The sequence below is a fragment of the Trichosurus vulpecula genome, chromosome 8 (assembly GCF_011100635.1).
Source record: "Trichosurus vulpecula isolate mTriVul1 chromosome 8, mTriVul1.pri, whole genome shotgun sequence".
NCBI lineage: Eukaryota > Metazoa > Chordata > Mammalia > Diprotodontia > Phalangeridae > Trichosurus > Trichosurus vulpecula.
Window position 1 is genome coordinate 204893622 of NC_050580.1, and position 14264 is coordinate 204907885.

Sequence of the window (14264 nt, forward strand, 5' to 3'; positions counted from 1 at the left end):
GGGAATGGTTTTAGAAGGAGCGAGACCCCTCTGCCCAGATTTCTGCAAACAGAAAGAAATGCCAAGGGGACCTAAATGAAAAGGATTTCAAGAATCCCTTGCTGACACACACAAAAACACAAAAGTATAAGAACTTAAGTTCATATCAACTAACACCTAAAAGGGAGTAGGATTTATCCAAATCAGCAATCTTTTATTAAAGAGACCTACTATGTGCAAGGCACTGTGCTAGTTCCTGACATGCTATTTTTGCATAAGATATGTCCTTGAAGATTTAGGAGGGAGGGAGGGAGAAGGTATTAGAAGACTAACAGTAACATTGGAAAGGGACTGAAAGATATGAAAAAAATGCTCTAAGTGACTTATGACTGGAGAAACGCCAATTAAAAAACTGAAGCTCTTCCTTACACCCATTAGATTGGCAAGGTTAAAAAAATGACAAATGAGGGAAAATGCAAGGTTAAAGCTTATGAGGCAGCTGGTGGCACAGTGGACAGATCACTGGACCAGAAGTCAGGAAGACCTGAGTTCAAATTCATCCACTTTCTAACTGTGTGACCCTGGGAAAGTCACCTAACTTCTGTTTGCCTCAGTAATAGCACCTATCTCCACGAATTGTTATAAGGCTCAAAGGAGATACTTGTAAAAAGCACTTAGGGGGCAGCTAGTGGATAGAGCCCTGGCCCTGGAGTCTGGAGGACTCTGGGCAAGTCACTTAACCCCATTGCCTCAAAAAAAAAAAAAGGCACTTAGTACAGTGCTTAGTACATAGTAGGTACCATATAAATTCTTATTCTCCTTCCTTCTACCTTAAAGAGGGTGATAATGTCTAGAGGACAGGGTCACTTACGGTAGTTGGGCCTGCCTCTGCAGCCTTCTCCCTGGGGGCCTGCGCTGGAAGCCACATTGTCGTAGCAGCAGCCGTACTGGGATCCTCGGCATTCCACGGATGGGTTTGGCTGAGGCTCAGCTTGCCTGGCCTATGTAGAGGGGGGAGGTGATTTCAGAGAAGACACAGTCTGCCAAGCCCTGCTTCATGGGGTGTCCCAGAGAGTTTTTAGAACTCATTTTTGGGAAAAGGGAGGAATGGAAGAAAGGGTCTCTAAGGCCAGCTTTTAATGTTTCTATTCCCAGGCTCATGCTCCTTATGCCACTCTCACCCTGGTAAGGATAATCTGAAGAACAGCAGTAGGAGACTTTATCTCCCCACCCCACTCCCCATTCCCAGTTGCACCCGAATTCCAGGCCCATCCCAAGTCCAGGTAGCCGGGATGAGTGCTGGGGAGAGGCAGGGACATAGAGCGTCCCAAAGAATGCTCAGGAAGGCAGGAGAAGATGCAGGAAGGGAATTCTGCATCCTAGCCACCTGAGCCAATTCTAAACCAACACTGGATCCCTCCCCAGGTCAAGGGATCAAACCACTTGCCGTAGAGGAGGCTGCTCTGGGCCCATGTCTGCTCCCAGAGGACAGTGGGCAGCCAGTGAAGTTCGGGCCCCGTGCTGATGAGACCCCATCGGGACAGCACCCATACCTGTTGAGAGTTCTTATTGAGTCTGTCTTCTCCCTGCCAGCCAGACCTTCCCCTCTCTGCTTCTCCTTCCCACCCCACCCCAACTCCCACTTTCCTCCTTTCTACTGAGCCTCTCTCTATAGAGGGTCCAGGGAACTCAGGATGGAGCAAGGCGCTCAGGTCCTGGGGTGGGAGGGTGGGGCAGGGCGGGTCTAGGGGCCAAAAGACCTTCTAAGTGACTTGCCCAGGGTCATACAGTTAGTATTGGACGTGGAAATTGAACCTGGTGCTTCCTGCACATCTCTATCCACTTTACTGCACTGTGGCCTCTTAGTGATCGAGGCTTAAGCAGCCTTTTCATAGAAAAGAGGTAAAGAAGGATCTACTGATTAATATAGCTCCCCTTTTAGGGAATCCCTCTTGCGGAATAAAAGTGGTCATGCCTTTTCCGTCTCTATCACATTATTCGGACCATTTATTTTACACGAGCCTTGTGAATGTGCATCAAACGGTTACCAGGCCCAGAGGACCCAGGGCAGAGAGGGCTAGACTTGGGGTGAAAAAGACCCAAGTTCAAGTCTTACCTCTGATATTGACTACCCAGTGACTCTGGGCAAGCCACCTCAATGCTGCCTGCCTCAGTTTCCTCATCTGTAACATGAGATTAATAATAATGATAATAATAGTACCCACCTGCCAGGGTTGTTGTGAGAATCAAATGAGATGATATTTGTAAAGCATTCTGAAACTAAAATGACTATATGAACGCGAGCTCTTAATTATTTACCAGCTCTCATTAACTAGCCCCAAACTTGGAGCGCTTATGGTCAGGACGTGGCATCAAATCCGCCATGAATCGGGCTGCACTTAGGAGCAACCAGGCTCTTGGAAAGTACCGTGGAGAGAGTTCTGTGGATTTGGCATCGAAGGATCTGGGTTGGAATCCAAGCTCTCCTAACCAGTTTCTTCTGCAGGGCCTCAGCTTCCTCAGTCTGTAAAATGAGGTCCCGGCCTAGATATCCTCTAAGGTTCCTTCTAGCTCTAAATCCTATCTGTGATCTACGCGTTCTTGGTCCTGCACGACTCATTCTCCTTGGGAACAAGGACCACCATGATGTTTAATGAGCATGGGTGAAAAAATGGGAGCTCGTGGAATTTGTTTTGTACCCTTTCTACTGGGCTGGTGTGAGCAGGATTATGAAGGAAGGAAAGTTATCAGGTCCTGTCCGTAGCATCCAAGGAATTAGCATAAGAGGTTTGGAGCTGAGGGCAGCTAGGGGGTGGAGTAGATAGAGCACCAGACCGGCAGTCAGGAGGACCAGAGTTCAGATTTGATCCTGGACACGTGACACTTTCTAGCTAGGTGACCCAGGGCAAGTCACTTAACCCTGATTGCTGAGGGGGGAGGAGGGAGAGGGAGAGAGAGGGAGGAACAGAGGAGAGGAAAGGAGAAAAAGAGACAGAGAGAGAGATTTGGAGCTGGAAAGTATATTGGAGGTCACTGAATCCATCCCTTTCATTTTACAGATGAGGAAACAGAGGCCTAGAGGAAAAGTAACTTGCCCAAGGTTACACAACCAGTCAGTGACAGAGCTGGAATTCAAACCCAGGTCCTCTGACCCCTTTCATGGCACCATATTGTCTTTCCTGTCCCATGGAGTTATGGATCTCAGAAATCTGTCTTTTTCTATTCCCTCTTCATTCTAGTGCCTTCCTTCTGTTGATTATTTCCAACTTATTCATCATACAGCTTGTTTGTATGTAATTATCTGTATGCTGTCTCCCCATTGGATTGGAGGCTCCTTGAGGGCAGGGGCTGTCCTTTGCCTTCCTTGCACAGAATCTGACACATAGTAGGTCCTTAATTTAACTTTGACTGACTTCCAGGGCCATCTCCCGTCATCCTGATCTATATCTGGCCATTGGACCCAGATGGCTCCGGAAGAGAAAGCGAGGCTGGTGACTTTGCATGGCCCTGCCTCACTCAAATCTAATTCACTTGCAAGTCAGGGCATCACTTTCCTGATGCCATGGTCCTCTTGGAGAATGAAGGACAAACACCAACACTGACTGCTTTCTAATACCTTGACAGGGCAAAATGCTTTCACATCTATTATCTCAGGTCACTGTGACAACAACAAAAAAACAAACCCTGCGGCAGGCCTTCATTCTCTTCATGTCACAGATGAACAAGCTGAGACTCCAGAAAGGGGAAGTGATTTGCCTAAATTACAGTTAATGTAGGACAGAGGTTAGAGCCCAAATCTCTTCTTGATCCTCAGCCAAGTTTTCTTTCCACTAAACACAATGCCCCCATGCTATCCTGTACCGGAGCTAATCAGAATTCCCTGTGTCCTCTCTTTACCTGGCAGGGAGAGAATGGCCATCTCTATCACTTACCTGCTCTGCTGACATGAGATCCTGGGACAGCCATGCCCTAAGGGGCCAAGAGCCACCGTATGGCCATCTGGGCAGCACCCGTGGAGACTGCGGCTGCAGTCATGAGACTGTGATCTCACAACATGGTCATCCTGGTGGTGGTGCTGCTGAGATCTGGAGACACTCCAGCCAGATTCCCAGTGTTGAGGCAATAGGTTAGAGCCTCTATCTCCCTCAGGGTTATGTTCAGATGAGGGCTGGTTCCTGTGTATTCGCCATTCTTCTCTGGTACCTAGAGAGCAGAGGAAACAGACCCTAATGTTTACAGCTCATCACGTCCTCCCACCTTGCTTCCCCTCTGATCCACCTGGCCAGATGCTACTCTCAGGCGGCTTCTCCCAGCCCCAGGGTAGACATGTCTGCTGCCCAAACCTCGTTATGTGGACAGCTGGCATCTAGAGCCAGCGTGGTCTTGTCATCCTACCTACCTCGCTCTCCCCCCAAACTTTTGGGAAGCAAGGGGCAAAAAAGGAGAGTTTGCAGGGCAGGGGGATGCATTTACTCCCAAACCTTGGGAAGGGGTTTCCAGAGGGTCCAAGTAGGCCAACAGGTTCTGGCGACTGGTATCATAGCCTTGGACATCCTGCATGCTGGGGACCTCTGCAGAACGACAGAGAAAAGGATAGAGGATCAAAGGATAAATCTGAGAAAACCACCAAATTGGGTCCTTCCCAGTTAAAGGGGCAGCTAGACCACTGGCACCAGTGGCAGGGGTGGGGAGGTCATGGAAGGAAGGCTTTGACTCTCTTTGTTACCTCTTGCCTCAGACATTAAAAAAAACAAACCCAGAAGTGAAAGGAAAATGAGGAAACATTCTTAGCCTCTGTTTCTAGATGATCTACAACAATGATGTCAAATTCAAATCAAAAGTGAGGTATGTGGCCACTAAACCCTACATACATTTGTCTGCAGGCTGCATGTTGACTTAGAAAACCACGTATTGACATTATCTACATTCTCTTATATATTTATGTAAATTTTGTTAAATATTCCCCAATTACCTTTTAATCTGGGCTGCCCACCCATATTTGACACTCTGCCCTATAACATGCCTCCATTCAGAGTGAAATTTTTCCATCTGTGGCTTTTAAATTGGAAGTATCAAAGGAATAGGAATTATGTCTTAGTTTTAGTCTATTTTTTTATTCTATCTAGTGAGTGACAGGGCATGAAAACACTGAAAGGAGGCAGTTTTTAGGTGCTGGTTCTTTCCACAAAATAGGGAATTAAATGACCTTCCTCAAATCCTCACCTTCTCTCTTTCACCCTTTCTACTTGAGGACCCTTGGTCCAGAAAGAGAACCTCCTTGGAGCTGATTGAGAAGCAGTCCCCTTTGCAGGCTCTGAGATGGGGCAGTGAAGGGAGATGCCCCACATGAGCGATGATGATCAATGCTGCTTTTGACATATCAAGAAATGAGAACACTACCTTTGCCAGGCCTTCTTGACCTCTGCCTGCTAGGTCAAGGCCTCATTGCCTCATCTCCTCATACGGAAACTATTATGATCGCCTCCTAACTGACTGGTTCCCCTTCTTCCTTTCTCTACTCCCTACAGTTCATTCTGGGTACTGCCAGAAACCCTTTTCTCAAACCATCTCCATCTCGCCACTCCCCAGCACAGCAAGGCATCCTCCACTATGGTCAGGCTGCTTTTTCCTCACCCCACAAGCACAAGGGTCACTCCTGAATCTGTGCCTTCACTCAGGTTGTGACTTTCGCTCTCCTTATACAAGAAAAGAGACAGGACAAGCTGGGAAATAAACGATCTTATCCATCCTTCAAGGCCCAATTCTATTCAAATCTTCTCCATAAAACTTCCTTTGCCACCCTAGTGTTTCTACAGCATTGAGAATCTGTAGCACCAAAATGTACATCTTAATTATATAACAAGAAGAGGTCCATCCAACCTTATCCCTTAAAGTGCCTGAGCCCACTCAGGCTGTGATTGCTAGTTAGGAGACATCCCCAAGTCATCATTTTCCTAGGGGGACTGCGTACCTGGAGGAAAGAACATTGTATTGAGAGAGACAGGTTCTATTTGTGGAATGAGCATCGTGGGAAAGGAGCTTCATACAAGTTCATGGCCACCTCTCAGTATAGGGATTATATGAAATACACACACACCTATGTGTGTGCACATAGGTGTGTGTGTGTGTTTTACATATAAATATAATATAGCAGTTACTAGTAAAGCCTTCCTGCTAGTGGCCAAAAACTGAGGCAGGACAGGGACGCAGATGACCTACTTGGACTGGGCTGACTGATGGTCACTGGGGAGAGTGGAACAAGAAAGGTTGTGCAGCTTAATTTTATATGCTTGTCTAGCTTCACAAGGGACAATGTATCTTGCCCACGGCCCAAATCTCCTAAATGATTGTTTCATGGTTTTCCCCACCATCGGTTTGGAGAGAGAGAGTGTGAGTATGTGTGTGTGTGTGTGTGTAAAATGTATTTTCTCAATTCCTTTGCTAATTATTTTAACTCTAAATAACTAATTTATTTTTCAAATATCTCCTAGCACATTGCAAATGGATCAGAGGATCACAAACTTAGAACTGGAAGGAGGTCCAACCTCTCTAATTCTACTGAGGAGAAAAATGATTTGCCCAGGGTTACATGGTGAGGGATGGAGTCAGGGGGAGAGGGGGATCTCAAACTCAGGCCTTCTCGAGTCCAAGTCTAGTGCTCTATCTACTAAATAATATCATTTGATTTTACAGGCCCCTAGTTGCTTTAGACTGGAGGCGTGAACTGTTTGAGGTACCCTGATTCCAAGAATTCCTACCTGAACCCAGTAATGGGAATACTACAGACCAGTGGTATCAAATTCAAATGGAAATGGAGAGGGGGGCAAGAAGATGAGGCACTAATCTGTACAAAAGGATACCTGCATGCAGCCTATTGACTTATTTTAAAATGTAACATTACCTATGTTTTTTTGCATTTTTATTTATTTTGTTAAACATTTCCCAATTCCATTTTAATATGGTTCCTACCATACTTGGAAGTTTCGTGAGCTGCATGTTTGACAACTCTGCTCCAGAGAATAGTGAAAAGCAAGCTGTGATTATACTCTCTCTCTTGTATTATTTGAGCTTTTTTCCCCAATTTTATTAGATTTAGCTCCCCAACTAGACTAGAAGCTCCTTGAGGACAAGGATCATTAAGCTGTACTTCTATACCACTTAGCCTACTGCTGGGCACAGAATCAGATGTTGACTTGTTAACTGATTGAAAAATAAAGGTGGAAAAAAATAAAACATAAAGGGGAAAGCAAGTTTTTTGATCTGCTCCCTCTCCCTTCCAACGTCCCTTCAGTCTTGTCTTTCCATGTCCTCTACTGGTATTGGTGGAAGAGGCAGCCCCCTGTCCTCAGAGGGAGCCACTGGGTCAGAGAAGTCCCTAACCCTCTGCTAATGCTCCTCTCTGCTCCTCCTTTTCCCTCTCCCTATTCCTTACCTTGAGGCAGATGGCAGGGCTGTGTGTTACAAGCCTCCACTTCATTTGGCATCTGAGGCTGGCGAACCTGGCACAGGTCGGAGCTATAGACATTGGATTCCCTGTCGGCACAAATGACTTGCCGTTTTCGGATGCCTGAATCACAGCTCTTAGAGCACTGAGAACCACCAGGAGAGAGAGAGAGAAAATTATCTAAGTCCGCATAAGTGATTATATATACACATAGAACTGAAGATGTACACATACGCCCACAAAGACACATAAAAGATCAGAGATGTTTGTGCATATACCCATAAAGACACACACTAAGCCAGAGATGTATTTACCTATATGTAGAGAAACACAGAGAACCAGAGATGTATACATATATCGTCATGCACAAAGATACGAAGAACCAGAGATGAGATACATACATATATACACATAACAAAATCCTACCTCAAACAAAAAAAAATCCCACTTCCACAGGAGAAAGACATGGAAGCAGTGAGAGAAGAGAAAAGGACTTAGATGGAAAGAGAGGAAAATCATATAGATGTCTTATAGGGACTTGAAATAGTGGACTAGGTTAAGAGGTTGAATTTGGGGATGGAGGAGAAAAATGAAGGAAAATCTGAAGAACGATCTTCAGGCCTAGATACTGGCCTAGATTATAAAATGTACAGGTTTTCAGGAAAGCAGAACAAGGACAATTAAGGAGGATTAAAATAATGAAGGAGGATCAAGGAGCTTTAGGAAATAGAACCCGAAGAGGCAGACTCAAAAAGAACAAAGAGAACGTAGTTGGCAAGACAAGGCAAGTGAGGAAAGTAGGCTAAGTACCTCGTGATAATTTAATTCATCAAAAGGAATTAACAAGAGAAAGTTATATTCTGGATCTGCTTCCAAAAAGGAAGAACTGGTTGCTGGTTTGGAAATGATGGAAGTGATCACTCCATCCTAGACTTTGTGACAGAGGAGAAAAAATCTGGGCATGGTCTGACATACACCCTAGATTTTGGAAAAGCAGATTTCAAAGAGTTCAGAGGAAAAATTGTTAGGATCTCATGGAGTAAAATGCTTCAGGGGAAGTCAACCCACAAGAGATGAGAGATGCTGAAGACTGAAATTCTAAAGACCCAAAGGAAATAATTCCAATTGGAGGGAAGTGGATTTTTTTTTTTTTTGCAAAAGACAATGTAGGTACACAGGTCACTCATCAACCAACTTAGATTTTAAAAAGAAATGTATAAAAGATGAGAGTAAGGCCAGATAACTGAAGATGACTATAAAAGTATGGCAAGGTCCTGTAAAAATAGTGTCAGGAATGTGAAGTCTGAGAATAAGCCAAGGATGGTTAGGGAAGCTAAAGGTAACACAAACACACACACACACACACACACACACACACGGGTTTGTTTTTTTTTTTACCTAAACCTATATTGAGAGACAGAAAATAAAAGAAGAGAGGGAACCTTTGCTTGGGGTGGATGGAATGATGAATCGATCAACATTTATTAAGCACCTGCTCTGAGCCAGGCACTGTGCTAAACACTGTGGGAATACAAAAGGAGACAAAAGACCATCCCTGACCTCAAGGAACTGACAATCTAATGGAGGATGCTACATATAAACAAACATATACAAAGCAAGCTAGATAGGATAAATAGGAAATGATTAACAGAGGAAAGGCACTGGAATTAAGAGGGGTTAGGAAAGGTTTCCTATAGAAGGTAGGACAGCCTGAGAGAATGCCTAGGGCTGAGAGACAGTGTCTTGTTTGTGGAACAATCCGGAGACTAGATAACTGGATTGAAGAGCACATGTTGCGAAGTAAGGATAATAAGTAACTGACCACAGAGAGAAGGCAGAGTTTCTCAAATCTCCTACTGTTTAGGTGTGTTCTGCAAAAGAGAATTACCTTTACATAGGAAATAACTAACAAGGAGTTTGAAACCCAAGATAAGTAAAAAGATTGTAAGAGAGTGCCTACCTGCCTTCACCCTTGGTGAAGTCAAGTTACCTGACCCAGATAAACTACATTTTTGGATCCTGAAAAAACTGGCAGATGTTATTGCTGAGCCCGTACGAGTAGTTATCTGAAAGATCATGAAAAATGGGAGATATGCCACAAGATTGGAGGAAGGCAAATGTTGGTCTTAATTTTAAAAAAATAAGAAGAGAAAAGAATTTGCAAACGATAAGTGAGTGAGACAGAGTCTTACAAAAATTCTAGGAAGAATTGTTAAAGAGATGGTTGGCAAATATCTAGGAAGGAAAGAAATGATTACAAAGAGACACCAAGACACCATGGCTTCATCAAGAACAAGTTATGCCAGACTAACCCCATTTCCTTTTGGAAAGGATTACTAAACCAGTAAATGAGAGGAATGTTGTGGCTATAGTTTAACTAGATTTTAGCAAAGTGTGGGGGTGTTTGCCTTCAAAAAAATTTTACTACTTCTTTTTAGCATTCTTTTCTTTTTAAATTTTGAGTTCCAATTTTTCTTCCAACCTTCCCCCATCTACTGGGAAGGCAAGCAAAATTATATCAATTATACATGTGAAATCAAGAAAAACACATTTCTATGTTAGCCATATCACAAAAAAGCAAGAAAAATAAAGAAAGCAAGAAAATTATACTTCAATTTGCACTCAGAGTTCATCACTTGTCTCTCTGGCATCGGATGATATCTTGCCACTGGACCCAGATGGCTCCCAAAGAGAAAGTGAGGCTGGTGACTTTGCACAGCCCAACCTCACTTAAATCCAATTCACTTGAAAGTCATGGCATCACCTTCCCAACATTATGGTCCTCTCTAAGAATGAAAGTCAAAAACAACAGCCTTAAACCTAATTCACTTTGGCTCTCATTGATCAGCCAACAATAGGTACCATGGATGGCTCAGAGTGAGCGTAAACAGCAATTGTTTCTGTTTTGGACAGAAACCCTGAGGGTCTTACCCTCCCAGACTGACTTTTTTTTTTAATTAGGTAAAAGGGGCCATTCCTTGGTTCATTTCTTACCTAGCCTTAATCACTGAATGGGTGTTGCCTGTCAAAGTGAGAACTTGGAAAGACCTTAGATTAAAAAGGCCAAGGCCATCTCCAGTTGTCCTGATCAATATCTTGCCACTGGACCCAGATGGCTCCTGAGGAGAAATTGAAGCAGGTGACTTTGCACAGCCCTGCCTCACTTAAATCCAATTCACTTGCAAGTCATGACACCACCTTCCTGATATTATGGTCCTCTTCGAGAATGAAAGACGAACAACAACCCTGGCACTGAATAGCAATTTTTTCATCTTGAGTCCTTTGGAATTGTCTTGGATCGTTTTATTGATCAGAGTAGCCAAGTCTTCCACAACTGATCATCATTACAACATTGCCGTTACTGTGCACAATGATCTCCTTCTTCTTCTCATTTTCACTTTGCATCAGTTCATATAGGTTTTCCCCTGGCTTTTTTGAAACCATCCCCCTCACCATTTCTTATAACACAATAGTATGCCATTCCTAAATTGATGAGCATCCTCTCAATTTCCAATTCTTTGACAGCACAAAAAGAGTTGCTATAAATATTTTTGTACATAGAGGTCCTTTTCCTTTTTCTTTGATCTCTTTGGTTTATAGAAGTAATAGTAGTATTGCTGGGTCAAAGGTATCCCATTTCATATTTCTTTGGGTATACTTCCAAATTGTTCTGCAGAATGGTTGGAACAATTCATTGTTCCACCAACAGTTCATTAATGTTAGCCTATTTTCCCTCATCCCCTCCAGCATGTCATTTTTTTCATAGGTGTAAGATGGTACCTCAAAGTTGTTTTTATTTGCATTTCTCTAATCAATAGTGCTTTAGAGCATTTCTCATATAACTATAGCTTTGATTTCTTCTTCTGAAAAATATCTATTCATATCTTTTGGCTACTTCTCAAATGGGGAATGGCTCTCATTTTTATAAATCTGATTCAATTCCCTATATATTTGAGAAATGGGGATCTTAATCAGAGAAATTTGCCCTTAAATTTTTTTTTGATATTACTTCATTGTCTATGGTACCTTTTAGCAAAATGTTGTTTCCCTGCTTCTCTCTCCTGATTTGGCCTGTTTTTGTTTTGTCCAAGATCATTACTGCTACCCCAGACTTTTTTACTTCAGCTAAAGCTTAATAAGTTCTGCTCCCTCTCTTTATTTTAACTCTGTGTGAGTGTCTTTCTGTTAGTGTGTCTCTTACAAATAACATATTGTTGGCTTCTGGTTTCTAATCTATCCTGTTATCAACTTCTATTTTATGGGTGAGCTCATCCCATTCACAATCAGTTTTGATGACCAACTGTATATTTCCTTCCATCCTATTTTCTGTTTGCCCTTCTTTTTTTATACTGTCTCTCCTCAAAAGTCTGTTTTACTTCTGACCACTGCCTCCCTTAATCTGCCCTCCCTTTTATCATCAGCCCCCTCCCAATATCTCTTATTACCTTCCCCTCCTATTTCCCTATTGGGTAATTTCTATGCCCAACTGAGTGTGTGTGTGTGTGTGTATGTGTGTGTACATATATACATATATATATATATATATATATATATATATATATCCTTCCTTCTTTGAACCAATTCTGATGAGAGTAAGATTCAAACATTGCCTACCATATTCCTTATTTTCCCCTCATTATAAAAGCTCTTCCTTACATGCCTCTTTTGTGTGAGAAAACTTCCCCCATTCTATCTTTTCCTATTTCCTTTTCCCCGTACATCCTCTTTTCTCACCTCTTCATTTTTTTTTTTTAGAGATCATCCCAACATAACTGATTCACACCCATGCTCTCTGTCTATGTAGACTCCTTCTAACTGCCCTACCAATGATGTTCTTAGGAGTTACATGTATCATCTTCCCATATAGGAACATAAATTTATTTTAACTTTGAGTACCTTGTGATTACTCTTTCATGCTTACCTTTTTATGCTTCTCTTAAGTCTTGTGTTTAAATGTTCAAATTTTCTATTCAGCTCTGGTCTTTTCATCAGGAATGCTTCAAAGTCCTCAATTTTGTTGAATATCCATTTTTTCCCCTGAAGGATTATACTCGGTTTTGCTGGGTAGGTTGTAATCCTAGCTCCTTTTGCCTTCTGAAGTATCATATTCCAAGCCCTCTGCTTCTTTACAGTGGAAGGGGCTAAATCTTATGTGATCCTTATTGTGGCTCCATGATACTAGAATTGTATCTTTCTGGCTGCTTGAAATATTTTCTCCTTGACCCAGGAGCTCTGGAATTTGGCTATAATATTCCTGAGAGTTTTCATTTTGGGATCCTTTCAGGAGGTGATCTCAGTAGATTGCTTCAATTTCTATTTACCCACAGGATCTAAGATACTAGAGTAGTTTTCCTTTATAATTTCTTGAAATGTGATGTCTAAGCCCTTTTTTTGATCATGGCTTTCAGGTAGCCTAATAATTCTTAAATTACCTCTTCTATATCTATTTTTTCCCTCGCAGTTGTTTTCCTAATGAGATATTTCACATTTCTTCTATTTTTTTTTATTCTTTTGACTTTGTTTTGTTTCTTGGTGTTTCATGGAGTGATTAACTTCCACATGCCCAATTCTACTTTTTAAGTTCTTCAGTGAATTTTTGTACTTCCTTTTCCATTTGGCCTATTATGCTTTTTAGAGTGTTCTTTTCTCCAGTGAATTTTTGTGCCTCTTAACTATTAGGCCAATTCTGTTTTTTAAGATGTTATTTTATTCAGGGTCTTTTTCGTTTCTTTTATCGAGCTATTAATTCTCTTTTCATAATTTTCTTGTATTACTCTCATTTCTTTTCCCAATTTTTCCATTACCATCTTTATGTCTTCTTTACTTCTTCCAGGAATTATCGTTGGGCTTGGGTCCAACTAGCATTTTTCTTTGAGGTTTTGTTTGTAGTTGTTTCCATATTATTGTCTTCTTCTGAGTTTATGTCTTAAGTCTTCCCTGCCACCACAGTAGTTTTTTATGGAGAAGTTCTTTTTTTGTTATTTGCTCATTTTTCCAGTCTATTTTTTGATTTTGAATGTTATATTGAAGTTGGGCTCTGCTTACCTTGGGGTAGGGAGTCACTGTCTCAAGCTTCAGGATTTTTCATGCTACAGTTTTCAGAACTAGGAGATTTGCAAATTTTTGGTGCTTCCAAGGTGGTGTGATGCAAGGAAAGGTGCTGATCTGAGCTCTGGCCTTTACTTTGCTCCCCTGCAGCCACAAGTGTTAGTGTTCCTTTTGGCCACAGAACTGTGACCCAGAATCGAGAATGGACTATCAGTGCCAGTTGCACCCAGTGCCAGTAAAGGGTCCCCTGTCATCTGCCCCCTTTACCATCTCTGGGCTGATAGCTCCCAAAGCTACTGTCATAGCCATCTCCAGGGCCCATGGCTGGTGCTGCTGCCATGTTCTGTACTGACTCCCACACCAATGTTACAGGCCTCTCCTGCCAACCTCCTAAGTTGTCTCAGTCTAGAGTCACTCTGGCTCATTCTGTTGGCTCTGCCACTCCAAAATTTGATATGAGGACTTATTTTAAAGTTGTTTAGAGGGGAATGTTGAAAGAGTTCAGCTGGGTAGCAGCCTCTAATCAGTAATCTTGGCACCACCCACAACATTAGTGAAGCTTTTGATAAAACATTTCACGCTATTCTTGAGGAGAAGATGGAGAACTATGGGTTAGAGGTTAATCCAATCAGATCGATTTGAAACTGGTTAGATGGCAGGACTCAAAGAAGAGTGGTTAGTGATTCCATGTCAACAAGGCAGGGAATCTCCATGGAGTATACCAGGAATCTGGGCTCAGTCCTGAGTTAACATCTTTATCAATGGCTAGATAAAGGCATAGATAGCGAGCTCA

General features: G+C 42.5%; 1 protein-coding gene across 1 annotated transcript in view; it reads right to left on the reverse strand.

Moving 5' to 3' along the window:
* PAPLN (papilin, proteoglycan like sulfated glycoprotein) overlaps nucleotides 1–14264 on the reverse strand; it is a 90781-nt gene that overhangs the window by 25759 nt on the left and 50758 nt on the right. The window contains 5 exon segments of the mRNA XM_036735610.1: nucleotides 851–980; nucleotides 1427–1532; nucleotides 3912–4182; nucleotides 4461–4550; nucleotides 7412–7568. Of these exon segments, the coding sequence (XP_036591505.1) occupies nucleotides 851–980; nucleotides 1427–1532; nucleotides 3912–4182; nucleotides 4461–4550; nucleotides 7412–7568 (754 nt within the window).